At 39.6% G+C, this 24454-nt stretch overlaps 1 protein-coding gene across 3 annotated transcripts; it reads right to left on the reverse strand.

The window, feature by feature from the left end:
- Window positions 1-182: 182 nt before the first annotated feature.
- LOC147171022 (clathrin heavy chain 1-like) lies at window positions 183-24071 on the reverse strand. 3 transcript variants are annotated; one of them, XM_086079869.1, is made up of 34 exons: window positions 23715-24071; window positions 22349-22556; window positions 19232-19500; window positions 18863-19024; window positions 18643-18756; window positions 18157-18330; window positions 17463-17660; window positions 16451-16651; window positions 16190-16342; window positions 15872-15994; window positions 15575-15712; window positions 15228-15392; window positions 14967-15147; window positions 14735-14898; window positions 14524-14649; window positions 14296-14438; window positions 13570-13804; window positions 13361-13483; window positions 13049-13194; window positions 12781-12964; window positions 12501-12693; window positions 12210-12367; window positions 11973-12137; window positions 11742-11849; window positions 11430-11597; window positions 11114-11263; window positions 10902-11033; window positions 10619-10729; window positions 10197-10367; window positions 9872-10093; window positions 8171-8191; window positions 4334-4371; window positions 4161-4236; window positions 183-1685 (listed from the first exon to the last, which is right to left on the reverse strand). In XM_086079869.1, exons 1-33 carry the CDS (start codon window positions 23754-23756, stop codon window positions 4206-4208), a joined length of 4917 nt encoding a protein of 1638 aa, XP_085935995.1. In that variant the 5' UTR covers window positions 23757-24071; the 3' UTR covers window positions 183-1685; window positions 4161-4205. The 3 variants fall into 3 exon arrangements, with proteins under 3 accessions (XP_085935995.1, XP_085935993.1, XP_085935994.1); XM_086079867.1 differs by lacking the exon at window positions 4334-4371; XM_086079868.1 differs by lacking the exons at window positions 4334-4371; window positions 8171-8191.
- Window positions 24072-24454: the final 383 nt, after the last annotated feature.

Below are 24454 nucleotides of genomic sequence, written 5' to 3' on the forward strand. Positions count from 1 at the left end.
AAAGTTGACTACTTTGTGGATTTCACGTATTGCGGGAATAAAAAAAAATTCTGGGGGGGGGGGGGGGGGAATGTAACAATAAACAAGGGAACACATTTGAATGCACCCCCCCACCCCATGTGGAAACTTTTGCCACACCCACACACGAAACCACATTTCCATAAAGACTGGACATAAAACAGTTCACAATTTTTACGTTTTATTTAGGCTAGTTCCCTTTCAGTTAGGTCATGTTCTTCTACTTTTTCAATGACAAGAGCCCCTTTGCTTATTCATATGTATGACAACAAAAAGGAATGGAACTTATGGAGGGTGACACTTCACACACAGTTCGAGGGATGTAAGGAAGTACATCAAGGTAAATACAGGCTCTTATTTGACACCGTTCTGGATGTGCCGAGACCTATTTTCTTAACCATCTACACATGCAACCTACACATGTGGGTTTCATCGAGCTGTCGTTTGGACCTCAAAAAGTCTTCTTTGTTTTGGGAGGATGAGCGTGACGGACAGATTGGTGTGTGCGTGGGAGCATTTTCTCACCATCTACAATGTTTAAAATCATGTTCACATCTGTACACGCTAAAAAGGAACCAAAAATAAAACGTCATGGTGACCCGAGGGAAACCTCACAACACCTGGCATAAACAGACCTCGGCAGAGGGCTCAGCATAAATACACACACACACACACACGCCTTGTACATGTCTGCGTGGTCCCGCCCCTTGCACATACACAGATACAGTCTCACACAAGCACTGTACACGGCACAAGAGGTCACCTAAACACACGGAGGAGAGCTAACATCTAGCAGGGACCACCCGTACAGGGGGGGGGGGGGGGTTAAACTTCTTATTTAGACCATCATCAGATCACATACACACACACAGTCTCAATCATAAAGTGACATACGTCTGAATGCATTTAAAACTCCATAAAGCTACACACCTGTGCAGAATATACTATGATGACTGTACTTAGTGTTGCTAGGGGTAGCCATCCGAATGGCGATATATGTTCAAATACTCTATGTAACCTTTCTCCTCAAAATATACAATGATCAAATGCATCGTACGGACAAAACGAGACGTTTAAGTTGGTCACATGTTCCATACATCAAAACGTAAGAGCTTCTCTCCACAGGAATTTTCTTCACGAGTGCAAAATCCAATGCTCCTCCCACCTACTTCAAAGTTTGCGCAGCTTCAGCAAGTCCACTTACGACAAAGCATTCAAAGAAAAAAAAAGAAAAAAATGACAGAAACGTTCACAAAAATAATCATCTAAACAAGGGGTCATAAATACGGAATGTGGGGAACGCAAATGTGGTCCAATTTCAGTTCAAACGATACAAATAAAAGTCCTTCATATCATGTACATGTTTTTTCTTCCAACAGAACAACATTGTTGCAACAATAGTAATCATATAAATACAAAATAAAAGTGGGCTGTTGCTTGCTTTTGTGGCCCCTGTTGAGGGTAGAAGACCATGGGAGGCTGGAGAAGAACACAAAGAGAGGGAGTGGATGGGCGAGTGGTGTTGGTAGTGGCTGCTCACATGCCGTATCCAAAGTTGGCCTGCGGTGGCTGCCCGTAGCCCGGTGCCGCCGTGTACCCGTAGCCGTAAGCTTGCTGAGGGGGCACGGCAACATTGGTGCCTGAAGTCAGCATCAGCTGTGGTGTGCCTGACAAGCAAACAGCACAACAATCTTGGGTCAAAAAAAACAACAACTCGCAATGACCATTTTGGGTTAGACTTTGTAATTTTAAGGAAACTTTTGAATTAACATCAGTTCATGCCACTAGTATAAAATATTCATTTTTATTATTTAGTCCTTGAAATTTGTTTCCTAATTAAAAAAATATTCTCATAAACACCTTTTTTTTCATGTCATGCTTTTGGAGTTTTTCAAGGTACAAGCCCACCGCCGTGTAAAAAAAAAAAAGAAAAAAAGAAAAAAAAGAAAGAGAGATATGAATGCACTTCAAATCCCCACCACTCGATGGCGGCAGTGAAGGTCACACAATTCCGCCACCATCAATTCACATTGGTCTCCTTGCAGTGGAAGGACATAATCAGTTTGTGGCAGTAATGCACCATTAAGGTCGTTTTTGCCAACTGCCACAAGAGCCCACAGAAGAAGAAAGGAAGTAATCTTGAGGAAATGTTACGACTGTATTTTCATACAGAACAATACTGTTAAGTGCAATTTTTCCTTTTAAAAACATGCAAAAAATAACTAGTTGTTTTTTTGGGAGGTGTTGGAACAGTTTTGATTGCATTTCAATTGATTTAAATACGGAAAGATGATTTGAGATGCCAATGTTTTGAGATACGAGTGTTATCACAGAACAAATTGTGCTCATATCTCAAGGCACCCCTGTATCACTAATAATAAATACTTTCTATAGCCAGCAAAGGGAAGTTCCACTTCTCAAATTAAAATTAAAATTTCCTCCAAGGTTAGCAAAGGATTTCTCTATTTCTTAAAATTAAAACTTCTTTTCCTTTCGGCTTTTCCCTTCAGGGGTTGCGACAGCGACTCAGTTGCCTCCATCGAACCCTGTCCTCTGCATCCTCTGCTCTCACACCAACTACCTTCATGTCCTCTTTAACTACATCCATAAACCTCCTCTTTGGTCTTCCTCTAGACCTCCTGCCTGGCATTTGGAAACTCAGCCTCCTTCTGCCATTATACTCACTTATCTCTCCTCTGGACATGTCCAAACCTTCTCAGTCTGGCCTCTCTGACTTTATCTCCAAATCCCCTGATGTACTTATTCCTGATTCTATCCATCCTGGTCACTCCCAAAGAGAACCTCAGCATCTTCATCTCTGCCACCTCCAACTCTGCCTCCTGTCTTTTCCTCATCCTGACCATTACCATAGCAAACAAGAAGGGGCTCAGAGCTGATCCCTGATGTAGTCACACCTACAGCACCACTTGAACATGCTTCTCTGCCACACCAGACTTCCTCATACAAAACCACAGTTCCTCTCTGGGCACCCTGTCGTAAGCTTTCTCCAGATCTACAAAGACACAATTGCAGCTCCTTCTGACCTTCTCTGTACTTCTCTATCAACATCCTCAAAGCAAATACTGCATCTGTGGTACTCTTTTTTGCGTGTGTGTATGAGACCATACTGCTGCTCTCAAATCCCTCCCACAGTTTAGCTTCAACTACTCTTTCCCATAGCTTCATCATGTGGCTCATTAGTTTTATCCCTCTGTAGTTGCCACGACTCTGCACGTCTCCCTTGTTCTTAAAAATGGGCACCAGCATACTTCTCCATTCCTCAGGTATCTTCTCACACTATCCAAGATCCTGTTGAACAACCCAGTCAAAAATTCTACTGCTACCTCTCCAAGACACTTCCATACCTCCGAGAGGAGGACCAAGTGCCTTTCCACTCTTCATCGTCTTCAATGCCCTTCTCACTTCATCCTTACTAATCTTTGCGACTTCCTGGTCCACAACAGTCACCTCTTCAGCTCTTCGTTCTCTCTCGTTTTCCTCATTCATCAACTCTTCAAAGTACTCTTTCCATCTTCCCATCACACTACTGGCATCTGTCAACACACTTCCATCCATATCCTTTATGGATATGGGACTGGCACAAGAATGATAATTTATTAATTTTATTAATTTATTTGCTCTATTGGAGTGAAGTATAGAGACTAAGAATATGACATGAAATGGCTCCTTTGTCCAAAAATGGATCAATGATATCTGGCAAAAATTACAAAACAGTTCTTTTGGCCATGAACAGAGGTGGGCATCGAGGACCGGAGTCCTGCAGGTTTTGCATGTTGCCGTTATCTAACACAGCTGATATATGATCAGCCCATCAGCAAGCTATGCATAAGCCTGATAACGATCCTGTTGATTGGAATTAGCTTGTGTTGGAAGTGCGAAACCACCAAAACCTGCAGGACTCCGGCCCTCGAGGACCGAGATTGCCCACCTCTGGCCTAAAAGGTACAATTGATTTTAAACAGTATATTTCTGACGTAGTCAAACAGCTGAAGTTATTCCTCACCTTGGAAAGTTGCATTACATTCCCATTAACAGATCTTAAACGGTTTAAATTTTCCTTTTAAAGTACGACTCCAAATGGCTTGCACACCGCGAGAGTTAACAGCAGTGCTTGGGTTTACCATAAACAATTGGTTGAGATTCTGTGGCCTGCTCCTCCTGTTTCCTCAGGGACTCGGAGGCTTCGAGCTTGTCCACCTGCGGAGAAGAAGAAGAGCGGCGGCGTGAGAAGCAGCTTGCTGGTTTAGCAGCTTGGGCGGAGGCTTTGGAAGACGCCCGGTTTGTAAAAACTGACCTCTGGGTTATTTCACTGGCTGAAGGATGGGACCATTCCTGACAGGCGGAGGAGATGAGCACCGTCCACATTTAAGTGAAAATGTGCAGCTGGAGGTCCTCCATTAACCGATTAAAACCACTACTGTACAACTAGAGCGCTAAAAGCGACTATTGACAGTCTAATTTGCTTTTGTTTAAGGACACAAAGTCTAATGAGAGGTTACGGAGGGGATATATCAGATTATGACAATAATGGTCCCACCCATCCAGCCACCCCAATCATCTACTCTATGATTTTACAGTATGTAGAGAACCAACCTGTCACCAGTACAAACTACCTCTTCTTATTTTAAGCAACTCAAAAAATAAAATAAATAAAATGTGTCCCTAATTAGCTGCATTTCATCATATGTAGTACTTTTTTTTTGTAACTAATGTATTTCAGCAAATCATGGGCAGATTACTTAACTGCAAATGCAGTAGGCCTCTATTATTTGTACATTTGCATTTGTGGAATGAGATTAAACAATATTTCTGGTTTATTACAATTACATTTTTACATTTAACAGTGTTATTCTTTTTACATTTGTATGACTCCTATAAATATTAAAGCGACTTAAAACAAAATATATATATATATTTTTTTTTACATCCATCTGTGGGGCCATACAAAAGCCCCCCCAAAAACACTGCTAAAAGAGACATCTTTAAAGGGATATTATTGTATATTATATTGTGAAAAATTTATCTTTTATGAAATTCTGTGTACAATATTGGTGAGGAAGTGTTGACTGCAAAAGGAAAAAACACACTCTTGTCTTTATGGCATCCGACGCTGGCACTTTGCAGTTTGCATGCTTTTTTTATCTGATTTTTTTAAAATTCTAGATTCAATATGCAAGGTTATTTTAGGTAATGAACATGAATGAAAACACTAAAACTAAAAAATTAAAATAAAATTTCGTTAACTAAATGAAATAAAACAAAAATGCTTTTAAAAAAACGAAAACGAACCGAAACTACATTTTATGTTCACAAAACTAACTATAATTATATCGAACATTTTCTTTGTTTTAGTCTTTGGTAATTAATTTAATGCATGAGCATTTGGGGATGATTTTGAATGTGATTTAAAGTACTGTATATTTATTTAACCAGAATAAGGACATTTGAAAGTGTGTCACACAGAAGTGACGTCATCTAGCAGCAGCCAATAAAAAAGCACTTTCAGATGATGTCACTCCTAGGTGACAATTTTGCGTGCTTGACTTTTGGCTCCAATGGCTCGGCTCGCCTGCTTTTTCATTTAACTGAGCCGAAATGCAACACTAGGTAAGAAATGTTACTTTTTTCATTTTACCATGGTATTTATTAAATATTGCACACAAGTAATACACTTAAATACTAATACACGAAAAAAATACTGCAACTAACTAAACCTAAGTATTTTTGAAATAACTAAAACTAATAAAACAGAACCACCCCAAAAACTAATTACAACTAACTAAATTTAAAAAACAAAACTCGTCATGGTTGTGATATCTGTAATTGCCATTGGTCTAGCAGTATATGTGGCGGGAACAGGACCCAAAAAAAAGCATTACATGTCTCCTTTAAGATAACGTTTTAAACTTCTTTGGGGTCTTTCTGGACTATATAACATTTTTGCCAGGTAGCAGCTGAGCAGCAGAAAATTACCAGCAGAATCAATCTAAAAGAATTAAGCACCAGCAAAACGAGTTAAGAAATGATATGCAACTTGAACAACAGAAGCTTGAACATTGATGAAGTACAGGATATGAGAGGTGAGCGTGTCCCTGTCCTGGTACTGGGTTCAGTTCTCTACATACCGCATGGTACACTAGTGTCAGTCAATCTGCTTGCGCAGGCTCTTGCATTTTGAAAAGAGAAGGGTTGAGAGACATGCGGAAGCAGTAATTTTTCGTTACGCTCCTCTTTAACTATGCGTGAGAAAAAGAAAAGAGAAGCACAGCGCCATAGTGGAGGGAGAGAGGAAGAAGGCAGACAGGATGCTCTTGTGCAGCCACTTGAAGGTTTCCAGAAGCAGGCACAGCCAACAACGATGTCTCCTAGCCCGGTGCTGTGATGTTACCGAGGGAGGGGTAATGCATGCGTGTTGCTTCACACATCATGTAGAGTTACTCATTTGCGTTTCAACTGTTAGACAGTTGTGTTGGGATGTGCAAAAAAAAATAAAAATCACTCTGTGTAACCTGATATATGTGTTTAATGCAATGTTCAAGCATAGGAATCAATTCAAGCATAAAGTAGACAAAGAAATACAAGTGGAAGATATCAGCAAGAAAGAATTGAAACTCATTGTCTATCTGGAGGAAATGCTTTTTAGCTAGTAAGAGGGTGGTGTTGAGAGGGGGCAGCTAAGATCCAGTTTAACATTAGAAGTCATCTAAAAGTATGCAAGAAACAGACCTGACACTGCAAGTAGTGATCCAGAGTGGCACTTTTCACTTATTAATACAAAAGCTTTGCTGGCTGATTTCTGTCAACCTCTGCTAGGAGGTTACGTTTTCATTGGCGTGTGCAGGTATTTTTTATGTACCCATTAAATATTTGTGATAATCAGCAAATTAATTACATAATTAATAGAAAAAAAAACATATTTCCTCAGATAGTTGCCTGGGGAGTATTAAGAGGTAGGGTAGGTGTAAAGCTTTTATAGAGGGAGATGCTTACTAATAATTCTAATTAATACTAACGATACTCAGAGAAAACACAAACTTTTGTTTTTGCTCCTATTTCATGAGGTCAACCTTAAAGATCAAGACATTTTCTGTTTTTAAGTCACCTATCGTTGTCAGCTGTGGGCCTGTGAAGCCCTTCGGAGTCTTGTGGGGAATACAATACAAATGACTTGATTTCACTTATACTGTAGATTTAACACCAATTTAGCTTTGGTTGGTAACTCAATGATTAAAGCCTCATACACAGTATCTGCAGCTGCTTACATGAATTTGTGAAGCTTTGTGAAATCTGTTATAAAATATAACATCTATAACCATTTGAACATGTTGAAATTTTGATAATTTTTTTTTTTTCAATATTTAGGTCTGTTTGCCTGGGACATGATTTTACTCAAAGAACCTCTATTATTTTAGTCTATAGAGTTCATTTTATTATAGCCAAATCACTTACATAATATGCCCACTATTAGATTGTTTGCCTTTTTTTAATTATTATTATTATTATTATTATTATTTAATTTTATTTTAATTATTTTTTTTAGAACAATCCAAACAAAAATCAGTCCAATCTAAACACTTTCTGTGCAACTGCTCCCTAATTTGTAACTCCCTCTAACAGGGCATGCTCTCTTGTCAGGGAACATCAGATAATTTTTGTCTTCATTGTTTTTGCATCAGTTTTACGTACATTAAAATATGTAATCTCAAATGCTGCATACAACTAGAGCAATTTCTCTTAAACTCCACCATAAACTTCCGCTTTGGGATCATAGCCACCTGTCAGTATACTTTTTACTGAGATGCGTCAATTATGGTCAATGCACGCCATGACGAATTGGGGTTACAATGTATGTTAGAGTGTACAAAACTATCTGAGGAAATACAATATGGCCAGCACAGCCAACAGCCCGGCAGCAGACCCCCAAAGATGTGATGTGAAGAGCCTCACTCTGGATTGTGGGGAAATAGTTAAGTGGTCTAGTGAAGATGCAGAGTTGTACACATGAAAGCAGCATAGTGACAAAGTGGGAGGGGGAATCATGCAGTTCCTGCTAATTTGACCCCTCCTAACTACTACAGGTTATAAGACAGCGAGTCAATAAGGACGATTAGGAAATGGATTCAACGTTCACCTTTTCCTTTATCGCATCAACCTGGAAAGGAAATTCAGAGAGGCAACTTAAGGGAAAAAAAGCAAGTGGAATTCTCCCACAGTAGAAATTGACAGTAAGAAACAAGCTAAGAGGGGATTTGACATTAAGACAACAAAATAACACAGAGGGGATGCAGGTAATAATGCCACTTCTGATACAAATGCATACATGAGGCTGCTTTGGTATCCGTAGTTTCATTTAATTGCTGTATTCCTACAGCATTTGTGAGTGAATATTGGTTATTTGAAGGACTTCCGGAAGTCTATGCTAATTTACAATTAGCATGCCAATGTGATTTTAGCATTTGCACTAGCAACCTTTCCAAAATTAATGTGATTAATTTTTTTGTTTTGTCTTTAGTAGCGCAGTCAAGTCCAACTGGGGTGTCATTAAACACTTCAACGCACTCTCGGGCAGAGTCACATACACGTAACCTGCTTGCGCTGCACAAGCAACACAATACATTCATGGTGCTTTCATAATGTTGGTAACTTCTCAGAAAATAAATAAATAAAATAAAAAACAATGTTGGGAACTTGTAAACACACTGTGCCATTCAGCATATTAACCACTTTTCTTCCATTATAATGTTTTTATGATTGAGAAAGCCCAAAAAATATTAAATTTTGATTATTGATTATTTGCCCAGCCCTACTTAATACAATGTTGTTGTAATACTGCATAGACATTAGGGGCGTTTAAAAAAAATCAATTCGGCAATATATCGCAATATTACAGCAATTCGCGTATCGATTCAATATGCAGCCGAATCAATGTGTAAACATTAATTTCTGATGGAAATATTCAACAAAACGTCTTACTTAGGGTTCACACTTTAAGCATGGCAGAATGTTATATTAATGGAACATTAAGCCTTAATATTTTAGTTCAATGCTGTTCAAACATGAAACAGATTGCAACCCGTTTTGTCAAATACAGTGGCTCACAGTTACAAGCCTGAAGTACATTTTCATACAAATCTTAGAGTGCAAATCATGTACAAGTCTAGTGATGAATATTTTCTAAACATGAGTTAAAAAAAAAAATCGCAATAATTGACTTAAAGATTCGTATCGGAATTAATCGGTATCAAATCGAATCGTGACCTATGAATCCTGATGCAGATCGAATCACCATGTAAATTCACAACCCTAATAGATATTTATTTTTCTATTCATGAACTCCGTTTAATTTCCAGCTAACATGAAAAGTGATTAAAACTGACACAAATCTCCTCTGGAGCACATTTGTATGGGAAAGTAGCTTGACTGGATGAAAATCCAAGTGAGAAAGGATAACGCCAGTGACGGCACATGAAGGACATAAGGAAGGAAGATGAGCATAAGGGGAGCAAGAATACACACACATCTGGCGCAGGCATAGGGAACTGTGCTACACAGCCTGATGCTAAACAGTATTTGCAAATAAAATGGCGGGGGTGCTGATGTCTAATCCCTGTTGGTAAAAAAAAAAAAAAAAAACTCCAGCACGCATTGACTATCAAACTATTAATAACTAACATTATTTTCTATTAATGTAGTTAGGTGTGAGTGTTTTCTTGTCTTATATTGTCATTAATACATCTATGGCTGTGTTCACACTCAGGGCATGATTCCGGGATTTTTCGTTAAATCCAATTTTTTACGTGCTGTTCACATTACAAAAATAAATGTGACCCACCTTACTGAGGTACTCCCTCATGACCTGGATGAAGTATGGCATGGAGAAGTCCATGATATTGTGCCTCCAAGCAGTCTCCAGCACCACGTCAGGCCGCAAAAGGTCATAGCAGGTGAACAAGCAGGCAGCGAAACACTCCTTCTTGTCCTCCTCCAGGAACCATGCAAGAAGTTCCTCGGCCAGTTCAATGTCTTTGGATTCGGACGCATACTGCATGGCGTCCTGCACAAGAGTATAAAACACATACATGTTAATGGTTCAGCTGGTGCCAATGTGAAGCTGTGAGCGAAAATATACAGGTCATGTGAGCGTTGCCATAAAGCACCTTGTAGAGCTTGTCTTTCTTGCAAAGCTCAACACTCTGTTTCCAGCGGTTGTTGCCCTTGAAAAGGTAGGCTGCGATCCTTCTGAACTCGATCAACTCGTGCTTCTCTAGGCCTTGGGCCAGCGAGATGTTGTCAAAGTTGTCGTAAGCATCAATGGAAGTGCGTAGTGACTGTATATAAGCAAACAAGATAGATTAAAACAAGTTGAACAAAGAGGGAAGGATTATGCTGTAATGACAGCTACGACAACAGGAAGTTGTTGTGACTTTCGGCATGTCCCCTTCGGGGGGAGTCAGTCAGGTAGTACAAAATACATAAAAGGGAAATAAACAGGCAAATAACATTTAATATAAAAATAAAGAACAATAAATATGCAAAGTTAGAGTGCAAAACAATTCTTTCAGTCAGAGAAACGTCATACCGCATAGTCTTCCTCGATGATGAAGAGATTGTTGAGAGATTCATTGACTGACTTGTTATTGTGATTCTGGACAGACCTCAAATATGGTTTAACCAGGGGTACCTGCTTCACCTGAACAATGAATCACAAATGAAATAATTAATGAATGACTTGACAAAAAAGAGCATCTTTAATGGAGAAATGTCTGTGTAATGCTTTTTACTATTTTCAATGTTAATATTTATATGCAGTTATGCTGTTATATTTAAAAAAAATAGTGGCATGAAAAGAGGAAGCCACTCACTTTGCTGAAAAAATTTACAGCACGTGAGTGGTCCAGTCTTGGGGAGAGAACGATGAGGAGGTCATTTAATAATAAAGGTTTGAACTCCAGGTAAAAGTGGACGGCTTTGTAGTACAGCTCCACATTGGCCACCTAGAGTGAAATGGAAAAGATGGTAGAGGTTTACACACTTCTTTTACAATAAACAAGTTTGTTTCATGCACGAGCCCCACCTTGGTGACAATGTCTTTGAATTGGCCTTCTTTCCAGGCATCAGAAGGATGGTTCATCATGGTGATGATGGCATTGTCATATTCCTCATATTTATCATAGAGGAACACCAGCTCTGCCCAGAGGTGGGCCTGCTCAGCTGCCCTGAGGACCTTAAATTCACATTTATAAATGTTATTGGACCGTACATTAATAGGCATCGCACCATCACATACAGAAAGACTAACGCATCCCCCATCAAGAACATTTCTTTAATTTTTGGTAAACACCAATTTTGTAATGTTGTTAATAAATGATGTGCCGATTCCCTGGTTATACCTTTGGAATGTTCACACGGGACCAAAAGAGCTCCAGGTGCTCCCTCATTTTCTGGGGTTTGAATTTGGAGTAGAGGATGGCCAGCTCTGTGAACATTCCCATGTGAGCCCGCTCCAGTCCCAAAGCAGCCTCCAGCATGGTGATCAGCTCCTCAAAGTAGCCGCGGTCCTGAAGAAATTTAGACAGAAACCCCACTCAAACCTTTTACTTGATTATCAAGGCTTGGTCTATTTATTTAGCTCTAAAATCGCTCTCTTCAACGTTTACATTTAGTACAAAATTGTATGTAAAAAGGATTGTCATGCTTTGTACCTGATAGTAGTTGATGAGTTCCTCCAGCTCATCGGCATGCACAACAATATGCAGGCCGCACATCTGGGCAAGCCTGAACTCTTTCCCATCGACACACGCAAAACACACCTGCAAGTGAGAGAGAATGGACTCAAACAATGGAGAACCATGTTTGCTTTCACTTTAATAATGGATAAAGGCTCAAATCAGAATTCAGTGAATTTGATTAAAAACTAATCTGCCATTTCTCACCTCTTTCCAGGTGCGTGTGCTGTTGGCCTTGCGAGCTCCGTCCACAGCTGCCTGGTACTCTCCCAAGTGCACCAGAGTGGAAGCCAGGCGACCAAAATTAGACACGTTGTTGTAAAGTAGTTTGGCTGCCTCATACATCTTATCGTCATAGCAACGGTCACCCACCTAAAGGAAAGGGAAGGAAAACGAGAATAAATGGACAACAAATGGCAAATTTTGATCGATCCCAGAACCTACTTGTTGGATGTGGGCATTATTGGGTCCATTGATGAACTCTTCCAGCTCGGCAAGGCGGTTGGTCTTTGCCAGAGCAAAGATTAACTCGGTTTCAACATAGGATTCGCGGGCCTTCTTTCGGGCCATCTGCAGAAACTTAACAAGGTCCTCCCAGTTTCCTACACACAGTACAGCACATCATTTTTATTTGACCAAAGTTCTGTTAAAATGATTTTGTGTTTGAAATTCGCACAAACCATGTATTCTTTCAAAAGTTCAAACAAGCAACTATGATTTTAATGTTGGTCTTACCACTCTGAGCTGCAGCTTGTCCCACCTCCATGTAAGCAGAGGGGTCATCAGCCTTGATGTAGGAGTCAATAGCTTCTTTGACCAGACCCTTTTGAAGCTGGGCCTTTGCCAGCTGACTCCATACTGGAGGCTCATTGCAGCGCTCGGCAAACTCATAGGCTCGGTCCAAGTTACCAATGTGCTCAATAAGAACCTAAATATAATAGGACAGTATTCCAATACAATGTACAGGTGAATAAAATCATCAAGCTGAAGTAAATAAAGCATAAAAGTCACTCACCTGCACAGCAGATGTGTTGACATCAAATTTCCTAAAAATAGCAAAAGCCTCCTCAAACAGCTCATTGCTTATGGCAATGTTTGCAATATCTGGAGCATCATAGTTGTCCAGACGGTTAATGTACTCCATGACCCGGGTCCGATCGGCTTTGATCGCTGTCAGGATGAGTAGATTCTGGAGGTTTCTAAAATATGCACAAGCAAAGAAGATTTCAGAGAGATTATTTTTTTTAAGCTTGGTAAAAATAAAAAATTAAATCTCATTATACCTGTGCTCGCTGAAGACGGAGTTATCCAGGACAATTTTCTCCAGAAGCTCAATGAGCTCATTGGGAAGGTCAGCGGTCATAAAAGCTTTCACTGAAACAGACACCTCCTCTGGATCCTGGGTCTCCGTCAGGGCAGTCTGGACAACCTGCATCACAGTAGGACATCAGGCTTCAAGCGCAATGTCGCAACATTCAATGAAAACTATAAGATGGACCCTGTTAAAAAGTGTTGTACAGTAAGTTGTACACCTGAGCAAACAGCAAACTTATTTACTAGATCAGCTTTGATTTTTTACACAATAGATGTGAGACCTGATCAATGAGTGGTCTTCTGTAGTTGTTGGTCTCCAGAAGCACACTTGCCCACAGCTCAGGGTTCTTGCGGCGCACAAGGTAGCGTGACAGACTCTTGAAGAGCGAGTTCTCATTACACACCTAAAACATTGAACACAAATAGGGTAAAAAATAAACAATCATATGGATCCAGGTAATACTTTTGGCCTTCAATGACAACAACTCACATGAATTAGTTCTTGGTCACACTGCCCTCTCTCATAGGCCACACAGGCCAGGTGGGGATCTCTTTTCTCACAGTATTTGCCCACTACACGGCTGTCATAAAAGGGGTTCTCCCTCAGGAAGCGCTCCGGGTTATTGTTGCTGTCTATGTAAATCTTAGCCAGGGCATTGTGGGTAGCAGGCTCCTCACAGCCTTCGTGAATACGAGCCTCCAACCAAGGGAGAAGAAGCTTCAGTCTGTTGGGAAACAGAAAAGGGGTTTTTCATCATTAAGAGAAGGGTTTGGCCAAGGCTAAGTTTCATATTTAAAAAAATGTCACAGCACACCACCCCCCAAAAAATGTCACAAAACGTACAGTACGCTAAAATAAGATCGACCTCCTCTGAATATGGTCACTAATTACATGTTTTAAGTAAAAAGAAGATATCTGGGTCTGTTTAGTTAAACAGACAGCTGTTATTTTGTTATACTTATGGCAACGGGTTTCAGTGATCTCATAGAAGATACTGTACATTTTTCTGCCTATCACTATATGTCACTGGCATAGATAGATACATTGTTTGTAGGAAAATAAACAATTTTAAGACCAATTTAATCAAATGTAATAATTTCCTGCAGCACATCTTATGATCTCTCGCAGCACACCTGTGTGCCATGTAACAGTGGCTGGGAAGCAGTTAGAGACATATTGTTCTTTCAATACATGTCACTTTGCTCCTTCTCTTACCGATTTCTCTTCTCCACTTCAGCAACTAGTTCATCTGTGGAAAACTGCCCTCTTACGACCATGATCAGGTTTTTGATTACATCCTCGGCACAATCGACATCCAGCAAACCTCCAATGACCACAGGGAGACGACTTGGGTTTACCTGCAGAAAATCAGAAATGTGTGGAGTCCGATTTTGGTCACAAAGAACGTAAATGATGACTTGTAAACTCAGAGCAGCATTGTACCTTCTGCACGTAAATCTCAATGTATTTCTGCAGACTGTTGCGGTACAAGTACAGGACCAGATCGTGGACAAAATCAAATCGGTCACACACAATGATCAATGGCAGTTGATCGGTCAACTTGGCTTCCTGCAGAGAACAAAATAGACTTTAATGTATATAGCAAGAAAGGTCTTTAATGTCCCAAGTGTGCAGCTTGCAAGCCATATTTGACCTTGAGGAAGTTCTTCACACGTTCAGGGTCATAGCAGTTGCTCTCTCTGCAGATTCTTTCCACCTCTTTGATTTGGCCTGTCTTGCAGGCAGCCTGAATGTATTTGAAGTGAACCTCTGGGTCCTGGCTGAAGTTGACAATAGAACCCAAGAAGTAGAACAAACCTGAAAGACAAAACCATGTGAAAGGATGACACAAACAGCTCTCTCCAAAACTAACTCTTGCAGTGTACCTTCAAAGCTCTTGAAAGACTCAAAAAGTTCAGTGAGGCTCTGAGTGCTGAGTTGCTCATGGTACTTGGAGGCAACCTGAACGCAAATTTGCAAGTTCTGGCGGATGTTAGCAGAGAGCATGGCCCGAAGACATTCCAAAGAGTCCTCCACTGATAGGGAGCCAAAGAAATTGACTAACCACTATAAGGGCACAAGTAAGTGACAATTAGTATTTTGTAACATATTCGGTCAGTACCAAGCATTTTTATTAGCCAGCTTACCTCTGGGTTGAGGAGGTGTGTGTGCACCACAGCCCGCTTAATGTCATATAGATCAGTATAATGCTCCAGCGCCCTCTGCAGGAGACCAGCCTTCTCACACAGCTGTGCCACATGGGCACGGTCATAATGAGTGAACATCTGGTTGCCCAGAATAGCATCTGCTACCTGCAAAAATCACCAAAGGACTTTAGACACGTCACACTTTTTATTGTTCACATAACTGACCATTTCTGATGACAAAATTAAATGCTTTGGAAATGGGATTACATTCTAAGTGATAAGTCATTCAGTGACACGTTAATTACAGCTACTGGACATGAACATTTTCTTCTCATGTATTTATGTACCTGCGGCGCATGAACCAAATTCATTTCCAGCAGACGTGTCTGCAATGGTCCTTCCATGGGCCTGTTGTTCTTCAGTGCATCCAACAAAAAGGACGTGCATTGCTGGATCAGGTTGTATTCCATGAAAACATCTACAATCTAGACACAAAAGAAACAGCTTAACATTTAATAACAACATCATTTGACCATTTTCATGAACTCAATTATGCCCTTTTATTCAATATTGACTGTTTTTACAGGACACAAAAGCAAGCTATCAATACTGGCTGGCTGTATTGTTGTTTGATTTGTTTGTACCTGTGTAATATCAGCAAGAGGCTCTTCATCCTGCACCAGCATCTGGGAGAACTGAAGTCCTTGTTCAGGGCTGATCCGCATTACATTCCGCAACAAGAAGATCCAGTCTGGAGTGTAACCCACCTTATACAGGAAAAAATGTGTATTATTTTATGAGAGTCAAAATTAATTTTGGTAATGAAATTTGTAATTTTTTAAAAAAATGGATGGAACTAGCCCTATGCATTCAATGATGATTGTATTCGTTCAAAGAAAGACTTTATTTCTAAAATTATATATATGGTAAGGAAGAACATGAAATTAGACAAAAAAACAAACCTTTTTGGCATACAGTACTATCTTCTGGAACTGGCCAGTCTCAGCAAAGCATTGAATGACTTTGTTGGGAACGTTTGCTCTCAGGTACACACTGAGGGCGAGTGTGGGATCTACCGACTTCACCAGGTCTCCAAGCTCCTCTGAGCACTCCAGCTGTAAGCAAAGCAGGACAGATAAATCTGTCAAGAGAGCGCTAAAAGCCTATTCTGGCAGACAAAAGGACTGCCTGCTATAAAACCACCCAGTGAGCAGTGAACAGACCTTGTCTTCTTTCAGCCATTTCTCTAACAGCTGTTTGCGGCCCTGCTGGAGGACCGGCCTACACAACTCTAGAGATTCAAACTTATTGAGCTGGCCTTGATCCAGTAAGATACCAAAATACTGAAGCAATGGTGACCGCTGGCCTGGCTGAGCAGGAACACTCTGGAACCTGCGGATAGTGTCTGGTGTTCGCAGTATACCCTGGTGAAAGACAGACAGAGGGGTGACTACAATAATTAAATCACAATGCAGTGTCTTTATTAAAATTGAGGGCCGATGTTGGCAAGGATGAATGTTGTGATGTCAGAGGTGCAATTAACTCATTCACTGCCATTGACAGCTATAGACGTCAAAAATTCATTTAAACTATTTTTATTAGTTTAACATTTTTTTCCCATTTTTGTTAACGAGAAGAAAAGACCTAGAAACCTAGATTTTTTTTGTACATTTAGAACAGTTGTAAAATTTGTGATTAATCGTGAGTTAACTAGTGAAGTCATGCGATTAATTACAAATTTTAATTGCCTGATGCTCCTAATTTTTAATAATCCTTTATTTAAATTTTTTTATCTTTAAAAAACAACAAATTTTAAAGAAAAAATTATTACAAATTAGGGGCGTCGGGCGATTACAATTTTTAAACGTAATCAATCGCATGACTTCACTAGTTAACTCACGATTAAAAAAAATTTAATTAAAAAAAAACAATTAATAATGTTTTTTTTAAAGAAAAAATTATTAAAAATTAGGAGCGTCGGGCGATTACAATTTTTAAACGTAATTAATCGCATGACTTCACTAGTTAACTCACGATTAATCACAAATTTTATATCTGTTCTAATACCAAAAAAAATCAAGGCTTGCATACTTCTGTTAACAAAAGTGGGCAAAAATGTAAAACTAATAGAAATAGTTCAAATGAATTTTTTACGTCTATAGCCGTCAATGGCAGTGAATGAGTTCATGATTTTGCCTGAGATAAAAAAAAAAAAAAAGTAGCATTTGACCGTACCTTGGGTGCATTGGCTGCCACTTTGGCAGCATCTGAGTAATTCCCTGCAGCAAAGAGGGTGTTAAACTTGCGAGCAAACAATTCCTCAGCACCGGCAAGGTTATTGCGGACAGCCATGCGGAGAGCCAGGTCGGGGTTCTGGAGCACATTGGTGATGTAGGGAATAATGTTCTCCTCTTCTACACACACTGATAACACCTGGGAAAACACATTTTGCACTTCTGAGTTGCATATTTCCTCCAACATTGTTTCCAAACATTTTAATCTGTTTGACATATTCCTAATTTACACCAACACTTTGAATTCTTGCATGCTGTGTCACGTTTTGTGTGTGCAATACACTAAGCTTTACATGGTAGAGGTGCAGGTGAGGTTTAAGAGCAATAACAGGATTAAACTAAAGTCTGCCTGGACAAGCTGAACTCTGTTGCTGTTCCTGTCTCCTTAAAAGTGCTGCTATACTATGGTGCATTTGCAAATATTTCTTCCTATCGATAAATTTTCCTATGCCAATTAGGGGAATGGGTTCTGCCTATCCCAGAAATCTGTGGGAGAAAGGTATACTATCGTCTAAATAGGTACCCAGTCAATCATAACACTCATATAGACAACCATTCTCACAACTTCACAAGCACTTAAATGTGAATAAAGGTTATGCAGATTTTGTCTTCTTTTTTTTTTTTTTTTTTAATACCTGTCCTTTCCTGTTGACCCCGATGATGCCAGCAGTTGGTTCATGAGGGGCAGTGACAAAAATGGTCTCCCCACTAATCCTGTTCATGTAGATACAGGTCCCAGTTTCCAAGTCGTACAGGTGGATGTAGCCATATTTGGTGATGAGAAAGACAACATCTTGCTTGGAGCTTATCTAAAAATACAAACGATAGAAAACACACACACACACACACACACACACACACACACACACACACACACACACACACACACACACACACACACACACACACACACACACACACACACACACACACACACACACACACACACACACACACAGAATACAAAAACCATTACAACATATTGAAAAAAATACGAATCTGTAGTTAATAATGCCAAATAAGGCCTTGTTAGATTCTTGGAGTTAATGCCTTTTACGCAAGACTTTTTAAGGACCCTGATTAACACAACATAAACAGGTTTAGGTTATTATATTTCTTACCTGCATGGCAACAGGGAAGTCATTCTGGGCTTCTGGAGGGAAAAATACATCAACAGCCTTCTTTGGAAATGGCTGGTTCCCGGTTGGTGGAGTGCCGACTTCAATAATATGGAGCTAAAAAGGCCATTAAAAAAATGCATCAACATGCATTTTAATTGCAAGAACATAATTTTGAAAAATTAAAGTGACGTGTCAATCAGGTGAATGCGTGTGATCTTACTTTTCCGCCTGCCTGTCCTCGCACAGCAAAGCAGAACAGAGTTGACTCCTCTGTGTTGTCTTCCATCTTGAATTGTGCAAAACCGGCAGCATGACCTTCAATGGGCTGAGAAACCTTCCTGTCCACCGAGTACAACTGCATTGCTCCAACAACACGATTTTGCTAGAGAACATAAAGCAAAAAATAATAATGTACACAGTGCACAACTTTACTGAACTAATGTTGGAGAACATCATGCAGCTGGGTTAGCACATTGAACACTGAGTAATTACTCCTGCCATTTGTATTACATATTAAAAAATACATACTGATATACAGATGGACAAAAGACTGGTTTTGTAGAAAAGCTGCAGACCACACATTTGGTACCTGTGCTGAAATGCCGATTAGCAGTAACCATTTCTGTTTGGCGTCAGTGCGATAGTTGATGATCTGGCAGCCCGCCAGGCTGGAATGGCGGTCAAAGACTTTGATTGGCTGCGAGTCGCCCTCCATGCTCCAATGGTAGACTGCGTTGTCTGTGACCAGGGCAACGGTGTTGAGGGAGATCCACTTCCAGAAGGTCACGTCATCTGTCATTGTGTGAGCCTTCATCTTGCTCTTCATTTCAATATTGAAGATCTGCAGGGTCTTGGCCGCTGAAAGTATTGAAGTCAAGGTTAGCATTAGTCATTTTTTATTTTTGTTTTACACAACACACTTGCGATAAAAATAACAAGTACTATTTTCTTTTAACATAAAATGGAGTAATCTAGGCTACCACACATCACCCACAGCAGACAATGGGGGGAAGAGGGGACAAATACCATTTGGTAATACCAAATTCCAGTTGTTAGAGTGGGTAGTCGGGGTTGGCTTTCAGTGACAAGAAAGCACTGTACAACAAGGCAGTGTCAAATCAAGAGGCAAGACCAACAAAAGAGCAACCACATTGTGGTACATCTGCATTCAGTGCGTTGACGTGTGCACATTCAAGGCTGAATATGCAAACCCCTGATATAATGTGGACAAACCCACAATTTATGGCTTAAGAGACATCCGCAATCTGTGTTCAGACTGACAAAGCACTGCATATTTATAGGTCTCAATACAGTTATTTTCATTTCATACCGTGGACATGGACATTTATTCCGTTTTATCTGCGGTCAAACCATTCTACTATAGTGAAATTGCCCGACAATATAAGAAGTATTAAATAGGAAGACTCTGGTCTGATCCAGATCTATTAATAGATTATTGTGACAAGCACTTTTGGGTAATTAATGGCATTATAGTATTTTAACTTTTAGCTAGCTTTCTTATACACAATGGGAATACATAGACCAATTGCGTGCATTGTAACGCCTGCTACATGACATGACTGTGCCAATGAAATTATTCAACATTCAGAGCAGCTTTGCTAGTGGAGCAAGATGGTGTGTGTGAAACAAGCAAGCAGTGAGGAAAAAGCAACTTCAATATAAACCTAATTTTGTAGTTTAAGACAAACAAAAAAAGAAAGTATCTGAATTATTTTTTTCAAACATAGTTTATTAAGAAAGAATGCAGCAAATCAAAATGTTCTGTTGTTTTTCTTTAGGTTTCTTCAATATTTACCCAGTCAGTCTTTTAGCATCTATATGAAAGCACCTTCGGGCCGCCTTGTTTAAAAGCATTATGTATTTTATGTTATTCACTGTAGCTTTCTTTGAGCAAACTTTATTTTATTTTTTTAAACAGTGCTTTTCTGTCTGAAATGTGTCTCGTTGCTTCAATTACAAATACACCTGCTGAGCTTCTAGATTTTTTTTTATTCCAATGGTTTTTCTCATTTTGTTTGTCAGATCAACTAAGACGCTCCATCTAAAACAAGCTCTGTGGCTTACCATTTGAGAGAAATAACACAAGTGAGAATGAAATTCTAAAATGAGGGATGTTAGACCTGGTTAAGTCTGAATGCAGATTTGCAAAAGGAGACTACAAAGCACACACAGATGTAATGATGGGAAGGTTACTGGACAGATGCACTAACACCTTCAGAAATATCATCTGCAGTGTTCTTTACGGCCACAAAATATACGGTATGCTGCATAGGCCCAACCAAATCACCGGTGATTTGTAACGTGCGCAGCATCTGAATAAATCATCAGAACTGGATAGATGGTATAGTGTGTGTTTGCGGGGGTCACAAAATCATGATATACTGGCATTCCACTGCTGGACAGTGGAATGCCCAGAAAGCAGTGAAAGGGTCTTTGATGGGGAAGTCAAGTCAGAAACTTTCTTTACAATAACATGTAAGTGCTAGTCAAAAAATTGTGTTCTGATGTTAATATTGCATTTGTGGAGTATGAATTAATCAGGGGAGAAAAAAAAACATCTGTTTTTATCCACCTTGGGTGGCTGCTACTGTGCCTTGTGCTGACACTTGCTGTTGACTGAAAATGACGTCACAGCGCCTTTGAACTGATTCTGGGTTTGGTCATGTGACATTTGCAATTTTATTTCAATCCATATTGAAATGTATGTAACGTCCTCATGGAAACGTTTTAGTTTTTTAGTTTTACATTTAGAGATATTAACACAAATATTAGTTAAAAATAAATAATCTTGTCATATACTGTAGTTGTAGTATATAGTATTAGTACTTGTGTATGGAAATTATATGGTAGCAGTAGCCGTAGTACTATTTTAACAACATTCTTGATGAAATAGAAGACAGAGTAGAAAACATTTCTATCTAGAAAATGGCCTTTCACCTGGAAACTGACAAATATAAAAACACTTAAAAATATTTTAATTCGGAATATCAAATTTTTCAGGAAACACCCTTTTTATCGTTTGCCAAATCAAAGAACTCCCTGAATTTCATGTACACTACATATTCTATATGTATGTGTGTTGTCCATTACAAGTGCTATTTATTTGAACCAAATTCTAAGTCTGTATGTGTTATAGAGTAATGAAACAATATATTTTTATTTAAAAAAACACACAAAAAATCCCATCCGACACTCTTACTTATATGATGCCAGTCTTTTCAATTCAAGCATTCATTACAGCTATGCCCAGTATTGTGCATTCGTGTCAAGGCAAGTGCATACAGGAATACACTTTGACAACTCATGATTGGTAAAATTCAACTCACCGTCTGCAAACATAAGAAAGCATTCAGGAAATGAAAAAAGAGCAAAAGCAAAAATAGACAAAGCATTCATGACAGCATGACTTTATCTCACCATCATTTTTACTGAATAGAAACATACTGTAAATTCACAATGATAAAACTACACATAAATTACACTATTTTACATGTCTGGACAAACAAATGAGGTGGCCTACATGTGAACATCAAAATGGCCAAAGACAGAATAAATTACACCAATGACCCATGTGTACAGGGAAAAGTTTTCAAGTAACTCTGAAACTACTTTGGTTTGCATTTGCTGGCAAATGTATCACAATCCTCTATAAAATAATGCACCATTAGGGATGCCATTTACTTACCTTTAAGGGCAATAACTTTGCTAGCAGGGTTCATGATGGCGCTGTCTGCTGAGATTGGCCTCCGGATGGGGTTGTTGGGATCGGCCATGTCAATAATGACAACCTGAGCCTGCTCACCCACCTTCTCTCTTATACAGATGAACTTATCTGACTCCATTGTCAGAGTGCTGAACCCAATGTTAGCTGGGTTGATGCCCAAGTTCTGGAGCTGGAATGTGAAGACAGTTTGTCTTAGTACAATATAAAAAACAAAACCCCATCAGAGACAGAAGTTATTTCAGTCAGTAAAAGACAGAAATAACTCGTTCAAGATTAAGCAGCGTTATTATTATTATTTTTTTTAAGAACACATTCTCATTTCATGTGTGTTTGCTTCAATTTCACCAAAACTCTGACCGAACATCATACTGTCGATAACATCATCTTGGGAGTGTGCTACTGTCCATGGTTGGTACATGAGTTCATTGGACAGCAACATCAACGTTTTAATAATAATAATAGGGAAATTATGATGCATGGCAACAGTCCACAGTATGTCCAGTCGAATCCATCGTAGTCATTTGCAATCATGGATTTCTACTTAAGTGGGTATTCATTTTTGCAAAATACGCATAGCTCAATTTATCAGCACACTGAGGGTTGTGTGTGTATGGAGGGTAATTAAAAAAAAAAACATTATTCGACAAAACGTTATATTGGGAAAGGCCTCTCAATTTGTGCGCACTGTAGCCAAACCAATCACACAAGTAATATATTACTTGTGTGATGAGTCAAGCAAGAGGCTGCGAAGCCATGTTCATTCAGCTGCTTACTGACTGAAATCATACTGAACCCTCAGTTGAAAGCTTGACTCGTCTCCACTGTCATATGAGGCAGTGAGATTTTGACATCTAAACTTCCGTCCAAATATCTAACGTGAACAAAGATGACTAAACGCGTCTATTTTATTCAAATTGCGTGCTGTAATGAAGCGACTCTTTTACTGAAGCTGATTAGATGACGTGACTGCTAGCATCCCTCACGAACATTGATGACTGCACGAGCCATCATTTAAAAAAATGAAGACGTAAGCATGCCAAAATCATACTAAGACCACGGAAGCCAAATTGCTTAGTAAAATGACTTGTCAATTTCGCTGGTGTCAAAATGTGAATTGTGCTGCGCGGTGTCATCGGTGAAATGAATGAGATGCTATCTTGAAGGCTATTCGTTAGCAGATGCTAAACGGGGGAGGGGAGGTCATTCATTTGCTGCGGGTATTGACGTTAGCTCAGCTAGCGAGCTGTCATAATAACTCCGTTGTGAGGAACTCGATATATTAATAACAGTAGCGCGTTTCGCGTAACTATTAAATGTGCCTACATACCTGAAGGTGCTCCTGGAAGCGGATAGGCAGGATTTGAGACATGGTGTTTTCCTCGGTGTTCTCCAGAGTGCTGAAATGTTAGCCGCCGTGCTAGCTAGCAGAGCAGCAGCACCGCGCTAGCTTACGACCTCCTTTACGCTACGTGTAGGTCGGAGCGAGTCCGTGGAGACAAAACACGATAGAATTGCACTGCTCCTTAAAGTGCCACCCAAACGTTGCGGCTGTAAAGATGCTCAATGGGTCGGAGTCTAGTTTCTGCTCTCCGCGTTGCAAGATGGAAAGCGGCTGTGGTTACGGCTGATCTCCTGTCCAAAATCCGCAATGGCGGCGGAAACGGTTTTGAGTGGCTTCCCGATCCGGAAGCATCAGTCAGTTCTGGAAGGACACTGGCTGCAGACCCGATATATTTTATTGCTATTTTTCCACCTTTCGTTCTTTTAATTACATTACGCACACATATTTGTCACAGGTTCCCGTTTCTACATTTTGTGTGCATCCTATTATTGATTACGGTTTCAGTCCTCAGAGTTAAGGTCGATTCAATTTGCATCTCAAATTCTATAAAGTTCTACAAAATATTCTGGTTACAATTACACCAAAAGGCAAGCAAATCTATTGAGTTCTAACTATCAATATACATGACGTCAGTAAAACTTCAGATCAGAGAGCATACTAAAGATTAGCTCCATAAATGTTTTTGCTTCATCTTGTGATGCCGCCACAAAAATGGATTTCAAACG

This window comes from Leptonotus elevatus, chromosome 7 (assembly GCF_054856555.1).
Source record: "Leptonotus elevatus isolate MCC_2025b chromosome 7, RoL_Lele_1.0, whole genome shotgun sequence".
NCBI classification, from domain to species: domain Eukaryota; kingdom Metazoa; phylum Chordata; class Actinopteri; order Syngnathiformes; family Syngnathidae; genus Leptonotus; species Leptonotus elevatus.